The sequence below is a fragment of the Euprymna scolopes genome, chromosome 27, assembly GCF_053919585.1.
Source record: "Euprymna scolopes isolate OS-2025 chromosome 27, ASM5391958v1, whole genome shotgun sequence".
NCBI classification, from domain to species: domain Eukaryota; kingdom Metazoa; phylum Mollusca; class Cephalopoda; order Sepiida; family Sepiolidae; genus Euprymna; species Euprymna scolopes.
In genome coordinates, this window is record NC_136508.1 from 85,512,455 (window position 1) to 85,539,862 (window position 27,408).

Consider the following 27,408-nt stretch of genomic DNA (forward strand, 5'->3'; position numbering starts at 1 on the left):
GCGGTTTCAGGCCCTTCCTCTTCTTAGTTCTTTGTAGACTTGTGCGCTAGCCTTTTCTAGTCTCACACAAAAACAGGCGTTCACATTTCAAGCCATATTACTTGTCATATACATACGCGCCCACGTCCACACACGTACATCTATTCACGTTCGCGTACATTCACTCACATTCACGTGTGTACACACACACACACACACAAACGTACGCACATGTACACACAGATGGACGACGTCACTTCCCTTTTCAAAGGAAATCCACACATGCGCAAAAGACCACCAGAAACAAGTATAAAAGCAAAAGACAAGCTGTTTCCAGCCTTTTTTCGACTTAGCTCTCGAACTGAGCGGTCGTCGGACCATTCGCCCCCCCTTTCGGGCGCCCACGCGCATCACATCCCCTGTTACTATGTGGGGGGCACAAGCTAACAGACCATACGTACACTTTATATGCTTTCTCTCTCCATGAACTGGATTGACATTCTCACTCTTTCTCTCTCTATCTACTACTTGTGCCAGAGAACACCACCGCGTAGCTGACGGCTAACATGGCGCACAGTTTAACTGATGTCAACCCTCTATCCTTTGTCTTTGTCTACACGCTGGACTATCATTCTCATTTCTACTATATTACTCACTTCTTTTCCCATGCGCGAACAAACGATAATGACCCGAATGTGAGATGAAAACACATTTCCTTTTCTTTCTACACCACCAGTCCCGCAACAAACGATGGTTACACCCGCGCGGACATGAACACGTATTATATCTAAAACATTCATTCTTTCAACAGTAAATAAACGACACGTTTATCTTATCCATCAATTGAGTCTTTGTTTCCTTCATTCCATTCGTTTCATTATTTTGTTTTGTAACGGGATTAGGATTAATATATCCTAGTCCTCTACACTTGTATAGAATCGGATTTATCGTTTTTTTTTTTTGTTTTGTTTTGTTTTCTTGGGTTATTTCATTTCATTTCTTAGTTTATTCACTCATAGACTTATATATAATCATGTTTTTTTGTGTTTTTTTTTTGGGGAGGGGGTATTTCATAGCGTCCTCCAGATAATATTGGGTTGTTAGGAGAGAATACACACTGTTTCAGGGCCTTCCTCTCTACAGTTTGTTCGCACATTGGTCCTTCTTACTGATGCAAAGCCTGATTATCTGAATTGCATTTGAATAAATTGCTCAATACAATTAAAAAAAATCTTTTTAAATGACGTTTGATAATTAAGTGGTTCCTGTTACGAGACACAGTTTTGCACATATCGTTTAAATGTTCAAAGACTGCATTTAACATATTCGTTAAGACACGCTCATATCTAAGAAAAATAATAAAGTTTAAAAAATATATATATAAATAAAATAAATAATATATATAAAATTCCCGAAAAAATACATAAATAAATTACTAAAATCATTAAATAAATAAGTCTACTCACAGATATCTACACTGTAGACACTTGCTACCATATTATGCAATATTGCATTTTGCCGAGAGCTACATATTGTATTGTTCAGTTATCTCTATGAGCCATTTACTGGCTGCAATTCGTTTTTGGTCTTTAATTTCAAGTTGGCTTAAAGTAGATATAGAGAGCCTCACTGGTGCGAGGTCCTATTATCTGAGTTGCATTGAATGACCTGCTCAATACAATAAAAATGTTTAATAATTTAGCATTTCCTGTTATGAGCAATGGTTTTGCATGTGACGTTTAAATGTTCAAAAACTGCATTTAACATTCGTTAAGACACGCTCATATCAAAAAGAATAAAAAAAGAAAAATAATATAATAAAAATAAATAAATAAATAGAATAAAACAAGTAAAAATTAAAATGAAATATACTTAAATTAATAAAATTATTAAATAGATGAATCTAATCACAGAAATAACTGCACTGTGGACACTTGCTACCATATCATGTGGTATACCTTTTTGCCTAGAGCCACATTGCACATTGTTCAGTTATCTCTATGAGGCGTTTACTGGCTGCGATTCTTTTTCAGCCTTTAATTCCAAGCTGGCTTAAAAGTTGATATGGGGAGCCTGCAAGGAAACCTCTTGCTCCAATCTCTTACAGCTTCATCTTATATTGATGTTGTTTTTCTATCCAGCTCTCATAAGATACTGTCAATTCAATCAAGATGAGTCTTTCCCTTGCTCTTGATGAGAGAACAAGGTCTGGCCATTGCCCCTTTTCTCTTATAATTTTTGGGTAATTACTTTGCCAGTCAGGTAGATCTGCGGCGACTATCCAATCATTATCGATTCTAAGAATATTTAGACTATGTACTAGTAATGGTCAAGTTATACATTTTGATCCAATCCACATTTTTCCTCGCTCAGCAATAAACATATGGTTTATGTTAGCTGCTTTGGGCTTCATGTGGTTACTTATTGTTGTGGTCAGTTACTCCAGTACCCTATTGTGCCACCACTTATATCGGCCATTAGCAAGGGCCACTGTGCAGGAACTAAGAACATCTTCCATAGTCTGTGGGTTTTCTTTGCATAAAGGACAGGTTGAATCATCCCCTTTCTTCCATTTGGCAAGGTTAGTCATTGACGGAACCACATCGTAAGTTGAGCATATTATGAAACTCAACTTTAGCAGTGACATATTCCAAATGTTATTCCATGTAATGGATCTTTGCATAGCTTTACATAGTATTAAAGAAAACGTTATAATTAAATCATTTTTGAAATAGTTTCAATTTCAAACATTGTATTAGCCTTTTTCATTTGAGTTTTTCGATTATTTTACATAAATGTATATTTCATAATAATTATTAAAGAAGTTAGAATTATTTTTGAAGCAGTTGTACTTGAAATATTGTGCTGACCTTTTTAATTTTAGTATTTTTTAAATTATTTTATAAGTACATCTATTTGATAGTAACTATTAACGAAAACATATTGTTTCTTTCAGTTAATCAGAGAAATTCAGTGTGTAGAGAAATTTGTTTTTCATCTTTTTTGTTTTCCTCCCAAAGAGAATATACATCTAAATGTTACAATCCAGCTGGGACACCTTTGAGGCTCAAAAGGGTGTCAGTAATATTCAAACTGCTGACCAAATTCTCTTTGTTCCAGTATCTTTCATCTCTACTGGACACATTCTGGTTCTAGTCCCTGGCAAAAAGCATCAACAGATGAATGAAAGACTTTCAAACTCTAAACACTGGGTCCAGCAAAGCATATACACAGCGAACACACAAACACACAACTTCATACGAGGTGCATACATTCTTTCACTAACCAAACAAAGGTGCTGATAGTCCAAACCAACATCAATTCTCAATATTTCATTGTTTGAACAAGTTGTTGAATAAAATTAATTTGCTATCTGTGGTTAAAAGTAAAGAACCTTACCTCATGCATCGTGCGGCTCGTGTTAGGAAAGAAAAAAAAAGAGAAAATAAAAATGGCCGCCCCTTGGTATTTATGGACTGATGATAACGTGATGTGACAAGAGGAGGGAGGGGGTATGCAAATGAGATGTGGTTGGGTCTCTCTATAAAAGAGCCGTCTTCTTTATTTTGGGCGTCAGTGTGGAAAGTGCAGAGAGAAGAGAACAGTTGGATTTGAGTTTGAGACTTTTGATCTGAGGTTGAGTTCAAATTTAACGTCAAGCTATTTCGGCACAGTGACAAAAATGGGTGACCGAGTAAGATTGAGCAGCGATATCCTGAGGCCATTTACTGGAGAAGGTGACGTGGTTGTGTGGCTTAACAAGTTGAAGATGTAGGTGTTTAGTTCTTTTCCTTTTTCTACTCCTACTTATGGTTGATTTTTGGGCACACAATCAATTAGCTTTAAAAGGGAATGATGAATATGATATAGTGGAAGATCCTGACATCCCCTAGGAATGGATTCTAAAACATGCTAGAAAGCAGTAACTAGATGGAGATTAAGTTTGTCTTGATAATACAGCATTCAAAATACGTTTGAGTGTTAATATCTATTTGTTAGATTGTACCACTGTACAATAAACTTGTTATAACTTACTCTATGTGTTGAGTCTCATTATTTTATACTTATTATATCCCCAGGGATATATCAGATTTGTGATGAAAAATTTAAGAAAGAACTTACACACAATCTATATCAGATAGACAACAAAGGATTCAAGTACAAATCTACAACAGAATAATAGAAGAGGATTCAACTACGAACCTGCACCCAACCTATAAAAGATTAGCGACTGAGAATTCAATTGTAAGCATGCAACACATCTATACAACAGATTTCAGCACATATCCATTTGCCAAACTTGGATGAACAATGTAGTGCTTTTTTGTCACTGTATTAGGTGGACCACAGAGAAATTCAAAAAATTAATTTTGAAATATATCATCCTAATGTAGTCAGTGACAGGACGTGTGAAAAAAACTGGATTCACTTAAGATTTCAACAGATCCGGAAATATAACAATGATTGTAATTGCTAAAAAGAAATTCAAACAAGCGCAAAGTAAAAAAAAAAAAAAAAAAAAAGATAAGAAGTAGTTTTTTAGTCAAAAGTAAAACTATGTTGTCTTAACAAAAGTTTTACTATCTGTGGAGAAAAACTAGTCAAATTGAGAATGAGGGACTTGCAATAATATATGCTGTAAAAAATTTCATTGATTTATTCATGGAAAATTCATTCTACAAACCGATCATAAACTATTGACGATTTTTGGATTGAAAAAAAAGGTGTTACTACTCATTGCGCAAATAGGTTACAAAGATGGAGTGTGATTTTATTAAATTACAACTTCAAAACACAATATATGCCATCCAAGATTATCGCTCAAGCAGATGATCTTTGAAGACTAATCCTGTATCATACTGAACTGTTGGAAGAAACCATGATTGCAACACTGAAACAAGAATAAAAACTAACAGAAGTATTGCTTAACACTGTAAAAAAACAACAGCAACAACAAAAAAAAAACAGCTAAAATGATTAAACAAGTAAACGGGAGCTAGAAGAATAAAAAACTAAAAGTATCACTACTTTCAATTTGTGACGAGGCATCAATGTATGTACAAAGAGTAGTAATACCACACATTCTACGAAAGAAAGTTTTGAAAGAATTTCATTTGGGTCATCTGAGTATATCCAGAATGAAATCACTAATGAAAAGTTTTATGTATTGGCAGAAAATGGAGCAGGACATTGAGGATTTGGTGAGACATTGTAAAGGGGTGCTAATTAGCAGCCAAATCATCACCAATAAGAACTCAGCCCTGGCCAAAGATGGATATCGTTTGGTCATGCATTCATATGGACTATGCAGGATCATTAAATGGATATTATTATTTAGTGATTGTAGACAGCTACTCAAAAGAGCCAGAGATTTTCAAATATAAACACCCAACAGCTGCAAAAACGATAAGAGCACTAAACAAAGTGCCAAATAACATAAATGACAATGGTACGATTTTCACCATAAGTAAATTTAAAGTTTATTGTGATTTGTTAGTGATCAAACACAACAACAACAACATATACCAGTCAGGCAGAGAGGTCTATCGATATATTTAAACAAGCATTAAAAAAAGTAAAAGGGTTCAACACAAGAGAAAAATATTCAAACTTTTTTGATAGTTTACAGAATAATGCCAAATAAGACAATAAAAGGAAATTTATCGCCTGTCGAGATTATGTATGCAAGGAAAATACATTCAATATTCAACAGATTGTTGCCAAATAGAAAGAAAAATTATACAAAAATAAATATAAATCGTATAAAGAAGGGGATAAATTTTTCTTTAGAAATTATCAGGCTGGAAAATGGTTTTGGGAGGACGGTATTGTAACTAGAAGAATCGGGAGAGTTATCTGCATAATTCAAGGAGCAAAGTTTGTCTATAAGAAACATATTAATCAATTGAGAATCCAATACATAGAAACCGTCCAAACTAATGAAGGTATGGTACAACTCTTTTCAAATAAAACTACCCATTAACATTGGAATGCCTATAGAGGAAAAACAAAACAAGAAACTGCCGATTTTTCTATATGTGAAAGTACATGAACTGAGGGGAGAAGTAGGAGTAGAAAAAGGAAAAGAACTAAACACCTACATCTTAATCCCAAAAGACAGAAATATTGAAAGCAAAATTCAGTGAAAAATTTAGTTTTAGGGAAGGTGATATAGTGGAAGATCCTGACACTCCCTGCCTATAAAACGCACTAGAAAGCGGTGATAAGATGGGGAGTAAGTTTGTCTTTATACTACAGCATTCAAGATACGTTTGAGTGTCAATATCTATTAGTTACATTGTTCTGCTGTACAATAAACTTGTTATAACTTACTGTGTGTTGAATCTCATTATTTTATACTAAGTATATCCCCTAGGTATACATCAGAATATTATATGGTATTATTGATACATTTGAAAGAAGAAATCACCAAAAATGAAAACGTGCTCTTTCACTAAGACAATGCACTGTGTCACAAGTTGAAACTACATGAATTACAATTTGAATTGCTTCCATGCACATTATTTTTCAGATCAGGCTCACAGTGACTACTGACTGTTTACAGACCTCAAAAGAATGCTTCGAGGAAAGAGACTCCGCTCCAATGAAAAAGCTATCAGAAACTGAGGTGTATTCTGAAGTCAAAGACAAATCGATTTTTTTTTTTAGGCATTAAATTGTTAGAGAAACGTTTTAATCAGTAAATCTCTCTAAAAAGAGATTAAGTTGATAAATAAAGTTGAATTTTGCTTAAAAATTGGTTTTATTAGTTAGGCCCAGGAATTAAGCAATGTGTTAATTGATTAAAAGAAACTGTTGATTTGAGCTTTTGCCTAATCAAAATTAGATACCTAAAACAACATTCATTGCTGCTGCTATTTCAAACAACATAACCAATAGTGAAAAATATATTAGCATATTCCACTGCTTTTCCGTGCACTTGACACCATTTGTTTTATATATAAATAAAACGTTCATTTATTGCGAAATATTTTCAAATAATGTATATTGAAACTTGTAAAAACATTATTTGTATCAATTAGTTCTTTTTTATTAACAAAAAACAACTGTTTAAATAAAAGAACGTCCGAAAATAACATTCTGTGGTGTTCTGTCTCAATATAAAAAAAATTCTTTCAGTCATCGGCATAGAAATCCCACCTACACACACCTATTCTTGACTTCTGCATTAAAGTCCACATGGATGGTCATTAGTCACGCCTCTTTGACACTATCCCTGGCGTCCAATATTCATTTTTTTATACACTTTCTATTTTGCCACATTTGTTTATCTCATATGATCTCTTCCACAGCCGTCATGTATATTTTGATGCTCTACCTGTCATCATATTTCTTTCTCGTTTCATTGTTGGAAAGTCTGGCTCTCTTTTCTTTTTCTCTCTTTTACATGCTTCCCCTCCCCTATCTCTCACATTAAGTAATCATCCAACCATCTCGGCGGACACCACTCTCTTTGGATTTTTCGCAGTGTTTCTTGTTGGGATTTCTGTAGCCCATCATCTCTACCGTTCTCTCGATTTCCTGAATCAACCTGATGTCAAGAAAATGTCTTGGTACACCGTCCACCCCAATATTGTTATGTGACTGTGTCCTAGTAACTGTACCATTTGTCCATTGTATTGTGTAGCAGGCTCCAGGTAGTTTAATCCGCACTTCATCTTCAACTTGTATAGATTCTTGCTCACCAGATTTTTCTGCAAACACTAACTGTAGAGTGTTGCTATTGGTAGTTAAAGATTGTCTTATGTGGTACTGTTTCATCAAGCTGCCCAGATTTAAGTGTTATATTGAACAAAACACTGCTTCTTCAGATAATATTCTATTTCTCTCAGCAATAGCTTTTCTAGTTCTGTGGTTCCATTCAACAATACCATTTCTACTTGGCTGATAAGCTACTCTATAATGGAAATGGCACTAACCCTATGCATGGTTTAACCGGCTTCCTCCAAAGGAGGAAGTTCCATGAAAGTATGAAATTCACAAGCTGTCTCCAGTTGCATTTATATCTACATTAGGTGAGATGATGACATTAATTTTTTTAAACTCTTGCAGGGAGATGTCGACATCCTCCTACTTACAGCGCCTTGGTCACCCATCTGGTATTGATCAGGCTCAACATTGCTTCACTCTAGTGATCTAACAAAAACCAGTGTGTTAACATGATTATGCCATACATTGCTTTATAATACTGCCTAGTAATCCACTTATCCAACATCCTCCAAATATCTCCAAACAGAATGCCACTTCATTGTCAATCAGCACTTTTTCAGCTGGTCCGTGCTCAAAAAATGTCATCAATATACGAATCTGTTATTTCTATTGAGCATAATTTTCAAAATTTTTGCCATGATTTTTGGAGTAACATTTAACTCAAACCCCAATCTAATGAGACAATAGGTCTTTCCTTCATACTGGATCAACTCGAACTTCTCCAGATGATATTACGGCAACATGAATTTGTAAATATGCAGATTTCAAATTCACAATCTTTGTTGCCATTGTTATCTGCCTCCACTTCCTTATATTTTCTCCACAGACATTGTGTCTCTACCAGAGTGACACATGCTTTTTTTTTTTTTCTTTTTTTTTTACAAAGGCATCACCACATTATCAAGGCCCAGAGGCCACTCAAGGATAAGGGTTAAAGAGTGTACAGTAGAAATTGGTCAATATAGTAATCATTAGTAATGAAAATTTGGTAAATTTAATAACTTATATGGAACGGCTCATCAAGAACTTATTTACTTTAGACTTGAACACAACCATATTGTAGTCAGCCGGAAAGCAGGAAAACGGAAGACAATTCCACAGGCGTGCAGTTCTAAGAAAGAAGCTTTGTTCATGGAATCTACGTTTAGGTTTAGGCACAGATAAAGAGTGGGGAAAATTATTGATAGTGTTTACAGCTAGACGAGTGTTTCTTGTGAAAGTTTGGCGAGGGGGGACCATAGATTGAAGCTCAGTTGAACACTTTCCATGAAAATAACGATACATCAGAGACAAACTCGCAACATCTCTTCTGTGAGATAGAGGTTGCAAGGAGGAGAAAAGGACATCTCCTACGAGGCTACGAAGTCTATTTTGAACTCTATCAAGGCAGGACAAGTCCTTTCTAGCAGCTCCTGCCCAGATGTGGCAACAGTATTCCATCCTTGGACGTACCTGGCTCTTATATAGGTAGAGAATAGCATCAGCAGTGAGATATCTACTGGATCGATAGAAAGATCCCACCATTTTTCCAGCGACCTTGGCAACAGATTTGATATACGTGTTCCATTTAAGATCAGGAGTAATGGTCAAGCCCAGAAGAGTTCTCGATAATCAAAAACTGCTCTGACTTTATGAGTTGTATCAGCACCATTAATGTAAAGCACTCCCATTTTTACACCTAGATCTCAAAGTACTAGGACTCCTTCTGAAAGCCACCATTTAACTTCATTACTGAAGTCCACCTTTTGTTCTTCAGTTAGTTTTGTATAATAACGATTAATGTTGTTCTTTAATATTGGGGGTTCTGAAGTCCACTTCCATTTAATAATTCACCTCATTCCATCAAATTTCATGCTGAAGTCCTTGTCCACCATTTAACATCAATTTCTTTGTTATTTGCTAAGTTTAGATGTCAATCTCCTCCTGATTTCCACATTACCATTTTTATCAATAATAATCGCTCCAAGTTTGCAGATAATATCCATTTCCACTACGATATTAATAGCATCGATCATTTTCCCCCATCACAATTGTCTCTTTATTTAACAGTCATCCACATATTTCCAATGTTCCTGTGTTAATTCCTTCTGTCGATCCACTGCTCTTATAGTAATTGTACCCCTACACTTAAAAGACCCGATCAAATTGAAAATGGTAGTTTAGCTAGTATTGATGAGGTTTCTCACTTTTATGTCATTAACACTTCTAATGTTGGTAGTTATCTATTTTGCACTATTGCTGATGTAAAGAGGTAATCACAGATGCATCGGTTTCCTTGTGGGCAGTATCTCATGAATGCCTTGGTTCACTACATCTGTAACAAATTATCATAGCGGTTCATTACAATCCCTTGCCAGGTGAGGACCCTTAGATTGTAGCATTCTTTTGGTTTCTTTCTTTATGAAAAAGAGATATTAAAGATGTCCACCATCTTGGTTATTTCAAACAGTGTCCATATTTATTGATTTGTATTTATTTATTTTCCATTAATAATCAGCCATGTATGTGCTGTTGTCATTGCTCACAGAAATCACTATTTCAGTTGCTTTCAAAGAAATAGATGCTCCAAAACCAAAACCGCTTTTACAACTGTCCACAATCACTGTAAGAAATGCAGAAGAATCCTTTGCCCAACCTGTTAAATCTAGAATGGCCAAGCAGAGGCTTGGTTTGCATGAGTTTTTGCGAATAAAAAACATGTTCCAGAACACATGTAAGACCTATATTTCAACCACAGATGATCTACTCAGCATTTGATAACACTACACTTTTCACAAAAAAATTTGGCATCAAATTCTACCCTTTATGTTCAAGTCTGCCTGCCTTCTAAATTTCCTCCATATGACTGTAAACTATCAAGAACCTCAATGTCAGCAATACAACTGGTCGGACAACATTCCAATCAATACTTAAGAAGCTGCAACCAGGACTAGCTTCTATTCTTACAAAGCTGATCAAATCATTGCCATTACAAGTGATATTTACCAACATATATAGACCTGCCTAAACTTAAAAAAAAATGTTTTTTTTTTATTATTCAATTTTCACCCCAAACAACGTACTAGGCCACTTTGAAGTAGGGGGTTACTATTGGGGACATTAATTGTAGGGGTATTATAAAGGGAGATGAGCAGCAAGATGTCTGTTCACTTTAAACTTGAACTTCTGCATGTCAGTACAGTTGGAAAAGCAGAATCCTGGAAGTGAGTTCCAAAGTCCAGCAGTTCTGGGGAAGAAACTATAGAAGTAGGTATCCCAAACTAGCCTAGTTTAGGACGCGAAAACTGGTAAATAAAGTTACATTTCCCTTAACTTCAACTTGCGATAGCTCGTTTATTTTTTGGGTTATTTTGATAAAGTTTTGATTTAAATAAAATGTAATCTCTTTGCTTTATAGATATATAATTCTTTTTCTTGTGTCTTTAATAGTTTTTTTTCCAGGTTACTTCAAGTTATGTCACTAATTTTGGTGAATGTGGCTTTATTTTTTACACAAAAAAAATGTTGGCGTTTTTCAAATTTGGTGCGCGCGATATTGTGAGTCTCTAGGTATAAAAAAATAGTACCATTTTAAAGAAAAAAAGGTCACATCAATATGGTGAGCTTAAAAAAAGGGTTTTAAGTTGTTTTTTACAAAAAAATCCAACTTGAAAACTTCAGTGAAAGAAATATGAAAGAAATTCAATTGAAAAAATTCCGAAAATCGCACCATTTTGTAGAGAAATATCTCCTCTTTAATAATCTGTTGGCATATTACTACGCTCATGAATCAAAGAGCGCCACTAATAAAAGTGGCTGTACCTACACATTGATATTTACAACTTAATCCCAAGTGACCAAAGTATGTTATGAAGTATCATCATAAAAATCAACTGTCAGCACAAACGAGCTGCATGACCCAACGAAAACGTAAACTTGTTTCACAGTTTTCAATCAAAGTTCTTAAGTGAGTTTGTTTTTGTTTATTTAAAAGTTATAGAAAGTTATTGTTTAAAATAATATTTTTAGTGCAACAAGCGCGTCAATAAAAGAAATGAAAATTTACAATTTAAAAAATAATGTCAGTTGTTTATTTTCTATATCTTTCAAACTTTCACAAGTTCTTTGCTTTATCTTCTTTTGGTTTGATAAACTTCAGCTTTGTTAAATTGTCTTTTAAAAATTAAACTGGGTATATTTTAAACCAAAAACATTGTTAGTTGCATGTAACTGACGGAAATTGTTTTTTTCATTTTAAAAAATGTGCCTCATTTTTTTGTTTACTTATTTCTCTTATGTTCTGTCGGGCGTTTTTGATATATCTAACATTTTGTTAAATTACTTTTTTATTAGACTGTACAGTTACATTACTTTAAAAAAAAAAACTAAAATATAGCTGTTTTAAGTTACGTTCAACAAGTCATGTGTAAATAAAAAATTAATTTCACGTAAAAATGTGCATTTTTTTTTGTTTATGTTTTATCAGGCGTTTTTGATAAATTTGAAAATTTTGTTAAATTATTTTTTAATTACACTGTACATTACTTAAAAAATAAGAACTGAAAATATAATTAAGTTATGTGCACGTGACGCATACATGAAAAAATTAATTTCATTGTAAAAATCTTTTTTTTTTTTTTTTTTGCTTATTTAATAATTTCCGAGGCGGTACTTCTACAGTTTATCGATAAAAATGGAGACACTATTTTTTTTTTGCACACCTGTCGTTAAAATCTGAAGGAGAAATTAGTATTTAAAACTATGACTGAAGTTAGAAATAAATAGCAAAAAAATTAAACTAGATATTAATTACTTCCGGAAAGAACTATGAAAAAAAGTAAATAAAGAAAGTGAAAGCGAACATATATCCGTAATTAATTAATTAATGAAAACAGGAACGTTTTTCATGAAATGTATATATATTTTTATTATTAAAAACAGAAAATGAAAATGACATATTCATAATTGTCTAAACTGGGCGAGCGCCATTTGAAAACCAAAACATTTACTGTATAAAAATTTATGAAAATATAATTGTAAAAACATTTATTGAAAAGTTTGCATAAGAAAATATAATTTTAATAAAACAATTTTGTAATGAAAGCAACAGTAGCTTTTTATAAAATATGTTTTTTTTTCTCCGAACAAATAAACAATTTTAATGAAACATTTTTTGAATTAAAGCAACTTTAAAGGGTCAACAACAAATTAATTTAGATGAAATCGAAAAATCATTATCTAGTTTAATTTTGTTATTTATTTCATGCTTCGGTCATAGTTTAAAACACTGATTTCTCCCTCGAATTTTAACAACAGGTGCACAAAAAAAAAATTTGTTAAAATGGCGTCTCCAGTTTCACCGATAAACTGTAGAAGTACATCCCGAGACCTATATGTTCTATCAGGTGTTTTTGATAAACTTGAACCGAGATATCTCAAGGTTGTATTAGGTGTCAAAATAACACCAGTGGAAATAAAGTTCAACTGGAAGCTGCTCTCTCTAACTACCTGAGAAGAAATCCAGTTAATTCATTTCCACCTCCAAAGCAACAAAATGTCCCTTAGTGAGTCTGCTGAACATTCAGATAACTCCTGCAGTTGTGATGAAGAACCATCTCAGGATATCTTCAGTTATGAGCATCAAGGACAATGGGTTGCTGTCTACTATGACACCAACTTCTACATTGGTCAAGTCATTGAGATTATATCTGCATCCAGCGCTATAAAAAAATTTTATCGCAAACCAAAAGATTTTTTTCAATGGCCTTTGTCAAATAACATTGCACAGGTAGAATCAACATTTGTTTACAGATGAGGTTTTGAGGTAATGCCAGTTTCAAGTGATGGTAGGATTTGGAGTGTTCTTGATATATCTACCATAGCAGAAGCTTATGAAAGAATTCTGAGAGAAAATCAATAAGGAAAGGAATTGTAGTAAGACCTCTGCCTATAAAATATCTTACTTGTTTACTTGTCTTTTAAGTTGAAAGTTTTTCAATGCTTGAAAACAAAAAAAAAAAAAAATGACTCGTGACTTTTTGTATAACAAATTTCTAAATCTTATTGCTCTCATCCTTTTTTGGCGAATTTAAATTCCCAAAGTAAAAATATTTCTGTGGCAAAAAGTTTTGTTATTAGAAAAAAGGCAAACATGTTTTTTTATTTCCTCACCCAAAAATTAATAAAGTTGCAAAGTTTTAAGCTTCTATCTCCAATCGTTACATTTTTACAGCAATTTCAGTAGCGTATACTTTTAACTCATTTTTTTTTAACCCTTTTTTGCTCTTTTTACCAAATTGTCTGTTCGACTGCTTTTACATGGTCCACAATTGAGTGGTTTTATCAATTTATAATTAAAAGAAAAAATTATTTTGATCTCTAATGTGTTATGAATAATACTAAGAAGATTCAATACATTAGCTATTGAAATGAAATTGATATGAACAAAGTTTCACTTCCATGTCATATTTGCACTTTTTTCCCCGTTGGTAGTGGGACTTTGCCTAGTGTTTAGGTTGGTTTCATCTAATAATTATTGCTTTCATTAGTATTAATTTTCATTTACCACAAGATGAAATTACATTTATAAGGATTTTTCACTTGTTAGTAGCTTACATTTTTTGTTATATACTATGAAATGTAGCTTCTGGACCATGATAGCAAATTTTCAACTTTCTCACAAACTTTGAACGATCATAACTTGATGGCTAATTGAGCTACCAAAATAAATTTGGTACTTTTGTTTATGGCTTACAAAAATCTATATGACCACATTAATTTTTTTTTTTTTTTAGATATAATAGCAATAAAATTTTGGTTTGGGATACCTAATAGAAGTAGAAGGCTTTCTTACACCTAGGGATAGAGGTGTAGGGGTGGGATTTAGCTGTTTGTCAGGTTTTTAGGGATATTTAAGTGCCATTAAATACTTAAATTACTTGTAGAACAGGCAAATCTAGGGAAAAAGAATGTTGAATTTATCTGGTCAAAGGAATAACAAAAAGCTTATGGCAAAAAAAAACAAAAAAACAATTGTTTTACAGGTACTTTCACGAATATGCTCCAACAAACTTGCTATACTTGTGACCCTTCCAATGTAAATATCCCTGAGCATATAAATCTAGCTCTTAATTCAAAGTAGTCCCTTATGTCTATCAACGGTGGCAATGTGTGTTTGGGGCGAATTAAATTTTTCAAGATAAAAAAAATCAAAGAAAAAAAAATTAAAAAAAAAAGAAATCAAAGAATACTCAATAAAAGCCAATAAAAAAAGAAAATTTTCGTCTTCATTTTAGGTAATGTTCATTGCAACTAATTTAAAACAATGAGATATATAAAAAGAATGAAAAAGTTTATTTATCTCCTGATGGTGACGGCAGAGGGTTAAATGCATGTAAGTTAAGGTCTGCCCATTTTTGCTCTTGTTCGCGCAAAGTTTCAATCGTTGGACCATTGTCCGGTTCAAGTTCAGGCAGTTCCATCTGAGGCACAGCAACATCTTCCATTGGCAGCTTGTCTTCTCGCCAGCGCTCATCTATTAAATCAATCAGCCGTCCGTCCATCATAATCTGGCTGTCCATGATTGACAAGGAAAGAAATCTGTAAAAGAAAGGAAGAGAATAACAACAATAACTAATATATATTACTTTTTTCACCCCCCCCCTCTAAACAAGGCATATAACCAATTGGAATGTAAGGAGTTGCATTACATTTAAACTTTTGTAAGCCAAAGAAGCAGAAAATAGAGATAGAATAGGCTTAGCAGTTCATTTGAAGAAACTATTAGGGTAGAAGTGAAGGAGTGAAATTTTGCAGCTTGTCGGATTAGTTGGGGGTATGTACGTTAAGGGGGCACAAATGCTATGAGTTCATAAGAACACATTCCATTTAAATACTTATAAAATAGGCACAGAGATGTGATGGGTCAGAGGTTGGAACTTGGCTGACAGTTTAGCCCTATTAGATTTGAGACTCTTTTTTGGACTCTGTCTAAGAGTGAGAGTCTATTGGTAGATGCTCCAGATCAGATGTGGCAACAATACTCCATTCATGGGTGAATTGTGACTTTGTAAAGATATAGGATGCTCTCTGGGGAGAGTAATTTTCTAGCACAGTACAAGACACCCACATTCTTTGCAGCAGCGTTGGCAATGTCTTCAACCGATTTGTTCCAATTCATGTTGCCTGTGAATGTTAGGTTGAAAAGTTTGAAAGATGGGCTCTCAGGTAGGGTGCTATTTATCCTGGCAATCATTGGTTGAGAAAGTTTTTGTAGTTAAAGGAAAGAACCTTAGTCTTAGTAGCATCAAATGTTACTAATCGTTTATGGACTGATTCCACTACAGATTGAAGGTCGTTTTCCCTCATGTCTATTTTCTCTCCTAAACACTAACCCGTACTCCTACATACATTTATTGACGAAAATCAATGTTATAAATAGAAATAGCCCATATAACTTGGACACACAGAAAATGCGGTAAAATTATAAATTGTCAGATGATAATCAGTTTGTGAAGAAGAATGAAAATTTAGATGTAGAGAAAATGGGTTTAGTACATTTCAACAAGGGGAGTGGGGGAGGGGGCGATTCGGTGTTAAATTAGCGCTTCATCAGTATAGTCAAAGTTTTATTTATAGTTTTGAAATTAATTCAGTAAATGAAGACATTTTTTTCTTTGAATAAATTGAAATAAAAATTTAAAAAAAAAAAAAAAAAAAAAAAAAAAAATCGCTGAATTGAAAAATGAAATTTAAATACAGTAATTTTCAAAATGTTTTAAAATTTAAACTCGAGCTAAACTGTTTAAAGTAAAAAAGGACTTGTGAAATATATTTTCTAAAAATATTTTAATTACTGATAATTTTATTTTAAAAAAGTGATTTTTTTTCTGTGTCAAAAATAAAAAGGCATCCATTTGCTTCTTCCACGTTTTGATGAAATATCTCCTTCCATTTGGAATAAAAATGTCTGAACAAGAGAGCCTTGAAATAAATGTCATTTTACTAAACATGCAGCATCAGAACAACGATTGATTAGTTCAGTTCCAACCAAAATTAAAATTATTTTATTTTTAACTTAAAAATATTTAAGTTTTTAATCCTTAAAAAATTAGAAAATAATTATAACCAAAAAGAGTTTTGCAAAAAAATGATTTAAAAAAAAAAAAAAATAGTTAAAGTGATATATTTTCATTTTTTTTTTTATTAAAAAAAAAAAATAGTTAAAGTGATATATTTTCATTTTTTTTTTTTTTAATTAAAAAAAAAAATAGTTAAAGTGATATATTTTCATTTTTTTTTTTTTTTTTTTTTCAATCAAAAAAAAGTTATAAAATCTTTATAGAAATGCTGACTGGTGTGATAGATACCGAATTGTCCCTCTACCGAAATGGCCATGCCAAAACGTCCCATTCCTAGAGAAAATATATTTGGATGGTGAGTCGTCCAGAAATGTTACCTCGGTGATATCATTAAGGAATAGAGAGGAGTGACTCTTAGCATGAAAACAGGGTTAGGAGTGGAATGGCTAAGTTCAGAGATTTGTGCCATCATAAAACCAAATTTTGAAAATTACTGCTGTAAACTAAGGGAAGAGTATATCAGGCATGTGTGTAGAATGTGATGACGAAAGTGAAACTTGGCCAGTGTGGGTTATAGACATGCAGTGTGGGTTATAGACATGCAGATATATGAATGATATGATGGATTTGTAATGCAAGTCTTAATGATAGGCCTAGATCTGATAACCTGAGAAGAAAATCAAATTTGGACTGTACAGGGAGATGCGTACAGAACAGGAGACTTTATTAGTTTGTCCACATTGAATGAGTTGGTAGTTGAGATAATAGGTTAACTGTCAAGGAAAAGCTTAGAAAAATGTGGAAGGAAGTGATAAGGATGTATTTAAGAGAAAGAGGGATAAATAAAGATCTGGCCAGAGATAAGTTCATTTGGAAGTCAATTTCTAAAAGATGTCACACGATTGCATGTTATAGATAAATAAATATTCAGTTTTTATTCATCAGTTGATTCACAACTTATCGAATCAGACCTTTTTTTACACAAGTTTCATGACAGTTTTTTTCTTTTTTTCAACATTACTGATGGAGCAAGTCCTCTTTTTACTCAAATGAATTGTAAAATTTTACACACAAAAATAGAGCTCCATCCGAGATATGGGTTATTTGGATCATTCGGACTAAGTACTATTTTTGTCTTGTTTGTTATCTTCACAACGTTTTGGACGATGTAACCTCTGATCTTCTTCAGGTGCATCTTTTCTAACTTGGAAACCTTCTAGTCAAACTCAACAATCTATACAGAATTTTTTAATTATATAGATTTCCAAGTTCAGCATAAATAGAATCATGTACAGGATGTCACAGAAGAGAATCGCCCGGACATCAACACAGAACAAAAAGCAGGAGACTGACAAACGAGTAATTTTGCCCATTCAAATTCATGTGATTGGCTCTAAAAATGACTTATCTGCATAGTCATCAACACAAATTATTCAACTGATCTATTTGTTTACAACCAAGTTTTCCTATGATCATGCTGATTTCTTTTAGGAAAACTATCATCCCACTTCCAGACACTGGATGCTGTGAGTAATTCATGTTGTGTATCATCAGTCTCCCTATAGAAACGAATTATGTCAAAAATTTCTGGTATGCTGGTAAAATTGTGGCACCAAATTGCTGCCCTCTAAAAAATGCTAGGTTACATTTTATTTGCAGTTTTTGACAAAAAATACCTTCACGAAATTAACTGAGTGACATATAATAAAAATATATGGCAGACAGGCAGTGATAGAATTTTTGGATTGTCACTCAGACTTAAGTTTAGTGGTAGGGTTAAGGAAGTTCAAGTTTTTTATTTTTATGAATATGTCTGAATTAAAAAATGAAATTTAAATACAGTAAATTTCAACATGAGCATCAATGTGTAACAATATCGGTGCAAACGCTTTTGTTTAGCTAAAATCTAATTTTGAAATTGATTTAAAATAAAATTTATATTCAATTTTACATTATGAAAAAAAAACACAAAATTTTGGTCTTGTGTATTTTGAAAAACTAAAGTTAAAAAAAAAATAAATAATTCACGCTTAAATAATGTAAAAAATATTTTTGAAATCAATCAAGTCAAAATTAGGCCTAAAATACATTATAGAACTTGCTTCATTTCACATTTGTCATCAATTGAAATGAATGGCTCTCGTCTTCAGGAGGCCTCAAGTTTTGACAAGCTTCTGGGCTTGACCATTACTCCTGATCTTAAATGGAACACGTATATCAAATCTGTTGCCAAGGCCGCTGGAAAAATGGTGGGATCTTTCTATCGATCCAGTAGATATCTCACTGCTGATGCTATTCTCTATCTATATAAGAGCCAGGTACGTCCAAGGATGGAATACTGTTGCCACATCTGGGCAGGAGCTGCTAGAAAGGACTTGTCCTGCCTTGATAGAGTTCAAAATAGACTTCGTAGCCTCGTAGGAGATGTCCTTTTCTCCTCCTTACAACCTCTATCTCACAGAAGAGATGTTGCGAGTTTGTCTCTGATGTATCATTATTTTCATGGAAAGTGTTCAACTGAGCTTCAATCTATGGTCCCCCCTCGCCAAACTTTCACAAGAAACACTCGTCTAGCTGTAAACACTATCAATAATTTCCCCCACTCTTTATCTGTGCCTAAACCTAAACATAGATTCCATGAACAAAGCTTCTTTCTTAGAATTGCACGCCTGTGGAATTGTCTTCCGTTTTCCTGCTTTCCGGCTGACTACAATATGGTTGTGTTCAAGTCTAAGGTAAATAAGTTCTTGATGAGCCGTTCCATATAAGTTATTAAATTTACCAAATTTTCATTACTAATGATTACTATATTGACCAACTTCTACTGTACACTCTTTAACCCTTATCCTTGAGTGGCCTCTGGGCCTTGATAATGTGGTGATGCCTTTGTAAAAAAAAAAAAAAAAAAAAAAAAAAAAAAAAAAAAACAGTTGTGAGTAAAAAAAAACATAGGGACCTCAAAAGTAAGCCACAAAATTTATCCCCCACCTCATGTAAGTAGCATTACAAACGCATGCTGTATGTACATAGTCAGGGCAATATTACATACCTAATATGCTTCAACAAGTCATGTCTTTTTTATTTGTTGGTCAGTTTTTAAAACAATTACATTGATGGAAAGAGAATAGAATAAGCATTCCAATGATGTTAATTTATTTTTCTTTTATGCGTTCAATGTTTTTATGCTCCAAATTAAAAATGAAAAAAAACGGTAAAAAATGATGACAGTCGAATTACATTCCTTTACTCAATCTGAAAACCCTGCTGATATTATGGATCCTTTAGCTTATTACGATTTTCGGCAATATCATCTACTGGATTCGTAGCCATCATGCAGTTTATGTTTATTTAATTTAATATATGTGAAAAATTCATATTTTTTGGAACTAGGTTAACTTCCATCCATTTTCTTTTCCATTTATTGAAAGGATATATTTGACTTTATCATATTCAAAATATACTTTACATTCAATATTCATTTTTTTTAAAACTATGTTAGCATTTATTCATTTTCTATTCAATTTATTTTACTTTATTATATTTGAAAAAAATTTTTACATTCAAATCTGAAAACCTTACTAATATTAAATGTCCTTTACATAATCTAATACGATCCTTCCTGCTATATTACGTTCACAGCATGGATAAAATTGTTGAGGACGTTTTACTTATAACTAGCATGTGTTTTCTGGGTTACTGTTTGAAAGATACTGTTAGAAATGAAAATAGACATGAGCTAATTGCTAGTAATACATTATACAATAAATGTTCCTATCCATGTAAAATGCTATTTCAAAGAAAGAATTATTGTAAATGGATATTGTTGGATTTGTCTAAAATGAAAAAAAAAAATAAAATAAAAGTGTACGCGTGTGGGAGCTCCTTCGTTGAACATAACCATTTAATGTTAAAGCAACTGATTGAGGTGATTTATCTATGATCCTTAAAAGAGCCTGCCATAAAGTATGTATCATAAAAAAGATAGGTTTGTTCAAGAAGTCTCACAGACTGGTTTAATTTAATTCATGAATTTTGTGGCAGATGCTTAATTAAAGCAAGAAACAAATGTGATGGTCCCAGTAAAAAAAAAAAAAAAGACACAGAGAAACTCAAGTACCCATCATTCAGTGATATGTTGGATCAAGAACATCACTGATGGCTTGGCGAGCAGCCTAACTACTTTGTAGTGAACTACAAACACAATTTTGTTGATCCGGATGATCCTCCAATCCACACCAACACTATTGAAGAATCCTGGAGTAAGCAAAGTAAAAGTTAGAAGTATGAGAGATACAAGCCCAGCAAATTTTCAACAACCATCTCCACAAATTTTTGAGCACCGTTGATCTAAACATTTTTTGGCAATATCACCTACTGGATTCATGTTTATTATGTCGTTTAATTATGCTTATTTTATTTTATTTATTATATGTGAAAAAAATTTTTTTAAACTATGTTAACATTCATTTATTTTCATATATTAAAATATACATTCAAGTTAATTGATTTTACTTTATTATATTTAAAAAATATTTTCCATTCAATATTCATTACTTCTGTAAAAATGAATCTGTAAATAAACAAATCAGTTTACAGATATTATTATATTTTTTTAAATATTTGATTTTTGACCTAGTTCCGACAGGATCTTCATATAAACTAATATGGTTTATACTTCCAAGGACTTTCAAAATCAGAACTCATTTGGAGTAAATACACGATATCATAATCATAACTTCCGTACTATTCACAAAAAAGAAACATAAAATAAACTGTTTTCTTTTCAGCATACAAAAATAATGAAAATAAGAAACTAAAGTTGTGTTTAGATCATTAATACCTTTAAAACAATGTTTTTATGTGGTATTCTAAAAATATATTTGCGCAAATATTTTTTTTTATGTGATTACGTCTCGCCTCTATTTCATTTTATAAAATTTGAACAAAATATATTTGAATCAATCCAAAAAACTCAATGTCTGTATGTATGTAGGGGAGTGATATCTGCATTTCCTATACAAAAAAGGTTAGAGAATTTACATCTTTTATATATATAAAAGCAAAAGTGTGTGTGTGTGTGCATTTTTTCTGTATGTCCGGCAAAGGCTTTTTTTTCCGGCTGCTTCTCGGCTTGCTTGCTCATTCTTATAATTTTTTAGAGGTTACCGAGATGATAATATCTAAGATTTAACAAACGACTCAGAGTGTATCTTTAATTTGCGCGATTTTCACCATATTTATTGGCCAACGCATGTGTCTTTGGCTTTTTGGTATAAAAAACGAAACTGAAAAAAAATAAAACCTTAGTGGCACTCTTGCGGCAATGAGCGCTTTGACCAATGTTGGTGAAAACCATCATATCAGACAATTGCTATTTTGGGCTCCCCCCAACAAGTTGAGGAGAGAACCCCCCCCCCCAAAAAAAAACTGTCTCACAGAAATAGTTAACTGTGAAATAGCGAATTTGAACTCATTCACTTTTTAATCACTAAATTTAACGCATTACATTGCTTCCGTCGCCGTAGCGCAGGTGTATGTTGTCCTCAAGGCTCCGGGTTCGAGACTACCTGCCCCCCCCTTTTTTTTTTCTTTTATACCTACAAAAGATTTTTTTTTCCATTTTTAAAATTGCTGTTTTTTTGTTTTATTTTTTTTTAAGAAGTTTAACATCGTTCTTTTTTTTATATTTAAACAGGGTAAAGTTTTCATTTTGTTCTACTTGACCCGACCTCCAAACACTCAGGCAATGTTGGGTACTCCCGCTAGTAAAACCTATCAGTGAATTCTATTGTAAAATTTACCAGAAACAACAGAAGAAGTGTTCCTGAATTTCTAACCGACCTACAAGGACATTTTGGAGTGACCTTATTTTAGGGAACTCATCATTTTTTGAGCATTCTAGAGGAGTCACCAGTTTTTGAGGGTTTCTTTAATGATTTAGATTTGGGCAAAATATTTTGGGATGAGCCGATTTTAGGAAAATACAATAAAACCACGGGATACAGTATTAAAAATTAGTAACAAAATACAGTACAGTACATAATACACATGTATACAATCAAATAACATTATAAATAACACTGTAAGACGAAGCAAATAGCGTAACCAGGGGTCAGAAAAACATTGCATTCCACATTGTAACTTGAAAAAACCATATCCTAGAGCCACCGTATCCCAGGGTTCTACTGTATTTTTAGTGAAAATGGTTTTTAGCTTTATAATTAAATGTGTGAAGATAAGAGACATGTCATATGATAAAACAAACAAAATGAGTTCAGGAGCATAACTTAACAAAAGAAATATTTTATACGTGTTTAAAATGGAAAATTACATTAATAGGAAAAATATAGAATGTTCGTGAACATTTTTAGAGTCATTGTAAAACAAGGGGAATTCATTAGCTTGTAAATCAAAGAAGACAGAATCGATAGTTTAGGGCAGTGCATTACACGAGTCTGAAAATTGTAATCAAAACTTCTCCGTTCAATAATACAGATTATATTTCATTGAAAGTTATTAATAAGAATCAATGTTCATTTGTTTTCATATTAGAAAGTTTAGTGAAAACGGTTGGGAATATTTTAATGAGTAATTGGCAGACGATAATAAAAGGGTTAAATATTGTGCGTCTGTGTGTTTGTTAACATTCGTGTGCAAATCTTGTGAGTTGAGACGTGGCAGCAGACTCATACTCAACAGAGGAGTGCTGAGTAGGTGCCGGTCCGTGAACTTAGATAAACTAGTTATTGAAGAAAGTTTGACTTTTAATAGCATTTAGGATAGATTGAAAGCGATATTTTTGTTATAAATTCTGAGGAATGCATCTGATTGGCTTAGAATGTTTTATTTGTTTTTATTAATTCAGGTGAGTATATGCACAGAAATGAGTTTAAGCATTTTCATTTTGTAAACATCAGTGGCTACAGACATAACCCCCTTAAAATATCAAATATATCTTAATGTGGTTTAAAAATATAAAGGCATTATTTTACTTATGAAGGGATTAACTGCATTAAGAAGAAATTGAGAAGAACAATGCAATGAGTGTTTAGTAGTTAAGAGAACATGTCAAAGTTAAAAGTTAGTGCAAATTATGGTGTCACTGAAATGGAGTGCTGCCAACTTTTATTTAGATTACAAGCTATTTTGGTGAGAACGTATATGGTGGAACGATAAAATTGTCGCTCTAAAGAAAAAGAAAAAAAAAAAAAAGAAAAAGAGAAAAAACCGACAGGATTCCATTTCTGTTTAATGAAAACCAATTTCCTTTTTTGTTGCAGACTATCTACTGGTTAGCCAGTCGTGTACAAATCTCAAGATTAATTGGAACCTTCTATCATGTCTGAAAGTGACACAATGTTCAATGAGCGAGATCGGAGATGCACCACTGTACAACTCATACTCTCTACCGATCCAAATTATGACAACAAAACCATTGCCAGTACCATCAAAATGCATCGCTGGATTGTCATGAATAACAGGGACATACCAAAGTTATGGTCTTTGGTGTGGTTTCAAGTGAGGGTCATATCATGCCACCTCATATCTTTGAAGTCGGCTTGAAAGTCAACACCAAAGTGTATCTGGATATGTGGTGATTCCCTGGTGCAATCAGGTGGCCGCTGGCAGACCCTGGGTGTGGCAGCAGGACTCAACGCTGGCCCACAGGTCCAAAGAGACCCAGACTTGGCTTCAAAAGGAGTGCTACGATTTTGTACCCTTCTCTCACTGGCCCCTCCTCCTCTTCCTCATCCTCCCCTGACCTGAACCTGTTTGGTCATATGTCGAGAACATCACCAACATAACCTCCCACAACATCAAAGCCAATCTGATCACCGCCATCCACTCAGTATTCACAGAGCTCCTGCCGGCGCTTGTGGAAAAGGCACGCTTACAATTTCAGACCCGTGTTGAGGCGATGATTGAGGCTGAAGGTGGCTGAATAGATGTCAGTTCTATTACATAATCAAGTGACCGGAATTGATTTTTTTCAATAAAAGTTTTAAAATAAAGCTGTAATGTAATTTTCTTTAGAGCGACACTTATGTAAAGTTGATGCGATTACTTAAGACCATGGTGAATATTCAACAAGAGAAAAAGAGTTGGATTTTTGAGAATTGGTGTCGTCATGTTTTAGAGAATTGTTAATTACAATAAGAGGGTCAGATTTTTTGAGAGTTGAAATCATGTTATGAAGGGCTTCGATGTTTCCAGGAGGAAATAACTCTAAGCCAGTTTGTAAAAATGTCGATGTCGGAAATACTAATTCCAAATAAATTCAATTAAACATATCAATATAACTTATTTAAAGTTACTAAATAAAACACTTAAAAAAAATTCTCTTGTCAGAAACATTAACTAACATATTGCATTTCAGTAAAATAAATTTTCCTTAATGTAATATGCAAATGAGGTGACCTTTTAACTGTATATTTTGCAAGAATCATCTATATATATAAAAGCGAAAATGTGTGTGTATATATATATATATATATGTTTGTATGTATATATGTGTGTTTGTGTGTCTGCTAAAAACTTTCAACAGACAGAACAAAAATTGACAAACTTGGTATCATATTGAAGCTCCATCCTTCGCCCGAAAAATATCGAAAAATTGGCCAAAAACGTTAATTTTTTCACCCTGAAATCAACAATTTTCTACAGGGGGGGGGGATCAACAAAAACCATCCTCTCATGACGAGATCGGTTCTACGTATGCATCAGATGACGTCATGAACTGATTTAGTTTAAATAATTGAAGAACTGACTAAATTTCATGTACGTCGTGTTAACTCAGTTGGTTAGCGTGTTGGTTCATTATCTAAACGTTTTGGGTTCGAATCGTGGTGCGAGAGGTTTTTTTAATTTTTTTTTAAATTTAAATATTGAACCAGTGTTATTTAAGCCATTTTTCACATAACGTTCGTTTTTCTGTTTTTTTTTTTTTTACTTCGCTTATTCTTAGGTTTTCATTAACATCCCCTGACTGATTACACACACCCAAAAACACGGGTACCCACCGATTTTTTTAATTTTGATATTGAATCAGGCTTATTTAAGCCATTTTTCACATGTTTTTTTTTTGGTTTTTAGTTTTAACGTTCGTTTTTCTGTTTTTTCGATTTTTACATTCAACATCGTTCGTTTGCCTTACGTTAGATTTTTTTGTGTTTTTTTTTTCAATGTTTTGATTATCCCCCCCCCCCGGTTACCCCCCTCTTAAGTTTTAATGTTCATTTTTCTGTTTTCTTTTTTTACTTCGCTTATTCTAAGGTTTTCATTAACACCCACACCCCCTCCAAACACTCAGGTAACGCCGGGTACCCCGCTAAGCAGGGTTTTTTAACGTTCGTTTTTCTGTTTTTTTTTTACTTCGCTTATTCTTAGGTTTTCATTAACACCCCTGCTGACCACACACACCGAAAAACACCCGGGCAATGCCGGGTATCCCTCGCTAGTCTATAATATAAATCTAACCTGTCTGTTTAAATGTATGTATGTATGCCTAAAATTTTCAACAGAGGTGAAAGATTTTCATGCGATTGAAATCAATTTGAAGCTCAACCCTTCGGATGACAAATATAGAGAAATTGACTAAAAACATTAATTCTTTCACCCTCAACTGGGAACTTTTCTACAAGGAGGGGAGTCGCTTTTTTTGCCGATATTTTTGAAAGCCATCGCTTCTTTTTGATTGTCGATCCATAATTTAAATCTAAGTCACTTTCGGTTTGGCAATAGGTGCGACTACTAATGTGTCACTTTATTATTTTTTTTCACTTTCTTTTCCTTCTTCGCGGTATGGGTTCGAACCTACCTGCCTGCCTACTACCACTTTTTTTTTTTTTTTGCTCACAATTTTCCCTTTTTTTTTTTTGCTCACAATTTTCCCTTTTTTTTTTTGGTTTAACCAACACCCTTACACACACCTCCACTTTCTTTTCCGCCTTCGCATCATGGTTCGAGCCTGCCTGCCTACAACAATTTTTTTTTTTGCTCAACACACACCTACAAACACCCAGGAAAGTTTGTTATATAAATCTCACCTGTCTGTCTGTTTGTATGTCTGCCTAAAACTTTCGACAGAGGCGACAGATTTTCAGAAGATCAAAATCGTTTTGAAGCTCAACCCTTCGGACAACAGATATGGAAAAATTGGCTAAAAACATTAATTCCTTCACCCTCAACTGGGCACTTTTCTACAAGAAGGGGTCGCTTTTTTCGCCAATATTTTCGAAAGTCATCCCCTCTTTTCGATTGACTAGCCTTAAATTTAAACCTTCGCCACTTTCAGTTTGGCAATGGACGCAATGGCAAAGATGTCACATTCTTTTTTTCCTATTCTTTTCCTCCCTCGCGGTACGGGTTTGAGCCTGCCTGCTTACTACCACTTGTTTTTACCAAACACTTCTAAACACACGAGCAGTGCCAGGCACCCAGGCTAGTTCTATATATAGAAATAAATGAAAGAGTAAAGTAACGGATCTTTTGTATATATTAATCAAATTATGAACAAACAATCAGACAGGATTACAAATTATATATAGATTATCTTTCAGATTTACAATAAAAAATTTTTTTCATTATTTTTACCAAAAAAACTACTTTTAAATCTTTAAAATAAATTAAAAATTTTCTT

At 33.2% G+C, this 27,408-nt stretch overlaps 1 protein-coding gene across 8 annotated transcripts in view; it reads right to left on the reverse strand.

Moving 5' to 3' along the window:
- Nucleotides 1-14,953: 14,953 nt before the first annotated feature.
- LOC145248960 (anaphase-promoting complex subunit 13-like) overlaps nucleotides 14,954-27,408 on the reverse strand; it is a 43,716-nt gene continuing 31,261 nt past the window's right edge. For 7 of the 8 annotated variants that reach the window (XM_080110764.1, XM_080110767.1, XM_080110768.1 and 4 more), the window contains exon 2: nucleotides 14,954-15,288. In XM_080110764.1, the coding sequence (XP_079966890.1) occupies nucleotides 15,042-15,269 (228 nt within the window). In that variant the 5' untranslated portion in view covers nucleotides 15,270-15,288 and the 3' untranslated portion in view covers nucleotides 14,954-15,041. The remainder of the gene's footprint in view (nucleotides 15,289-27,408) is intronic. The other variant, XM_080110761.1, reaches the window with a different exon arrangement.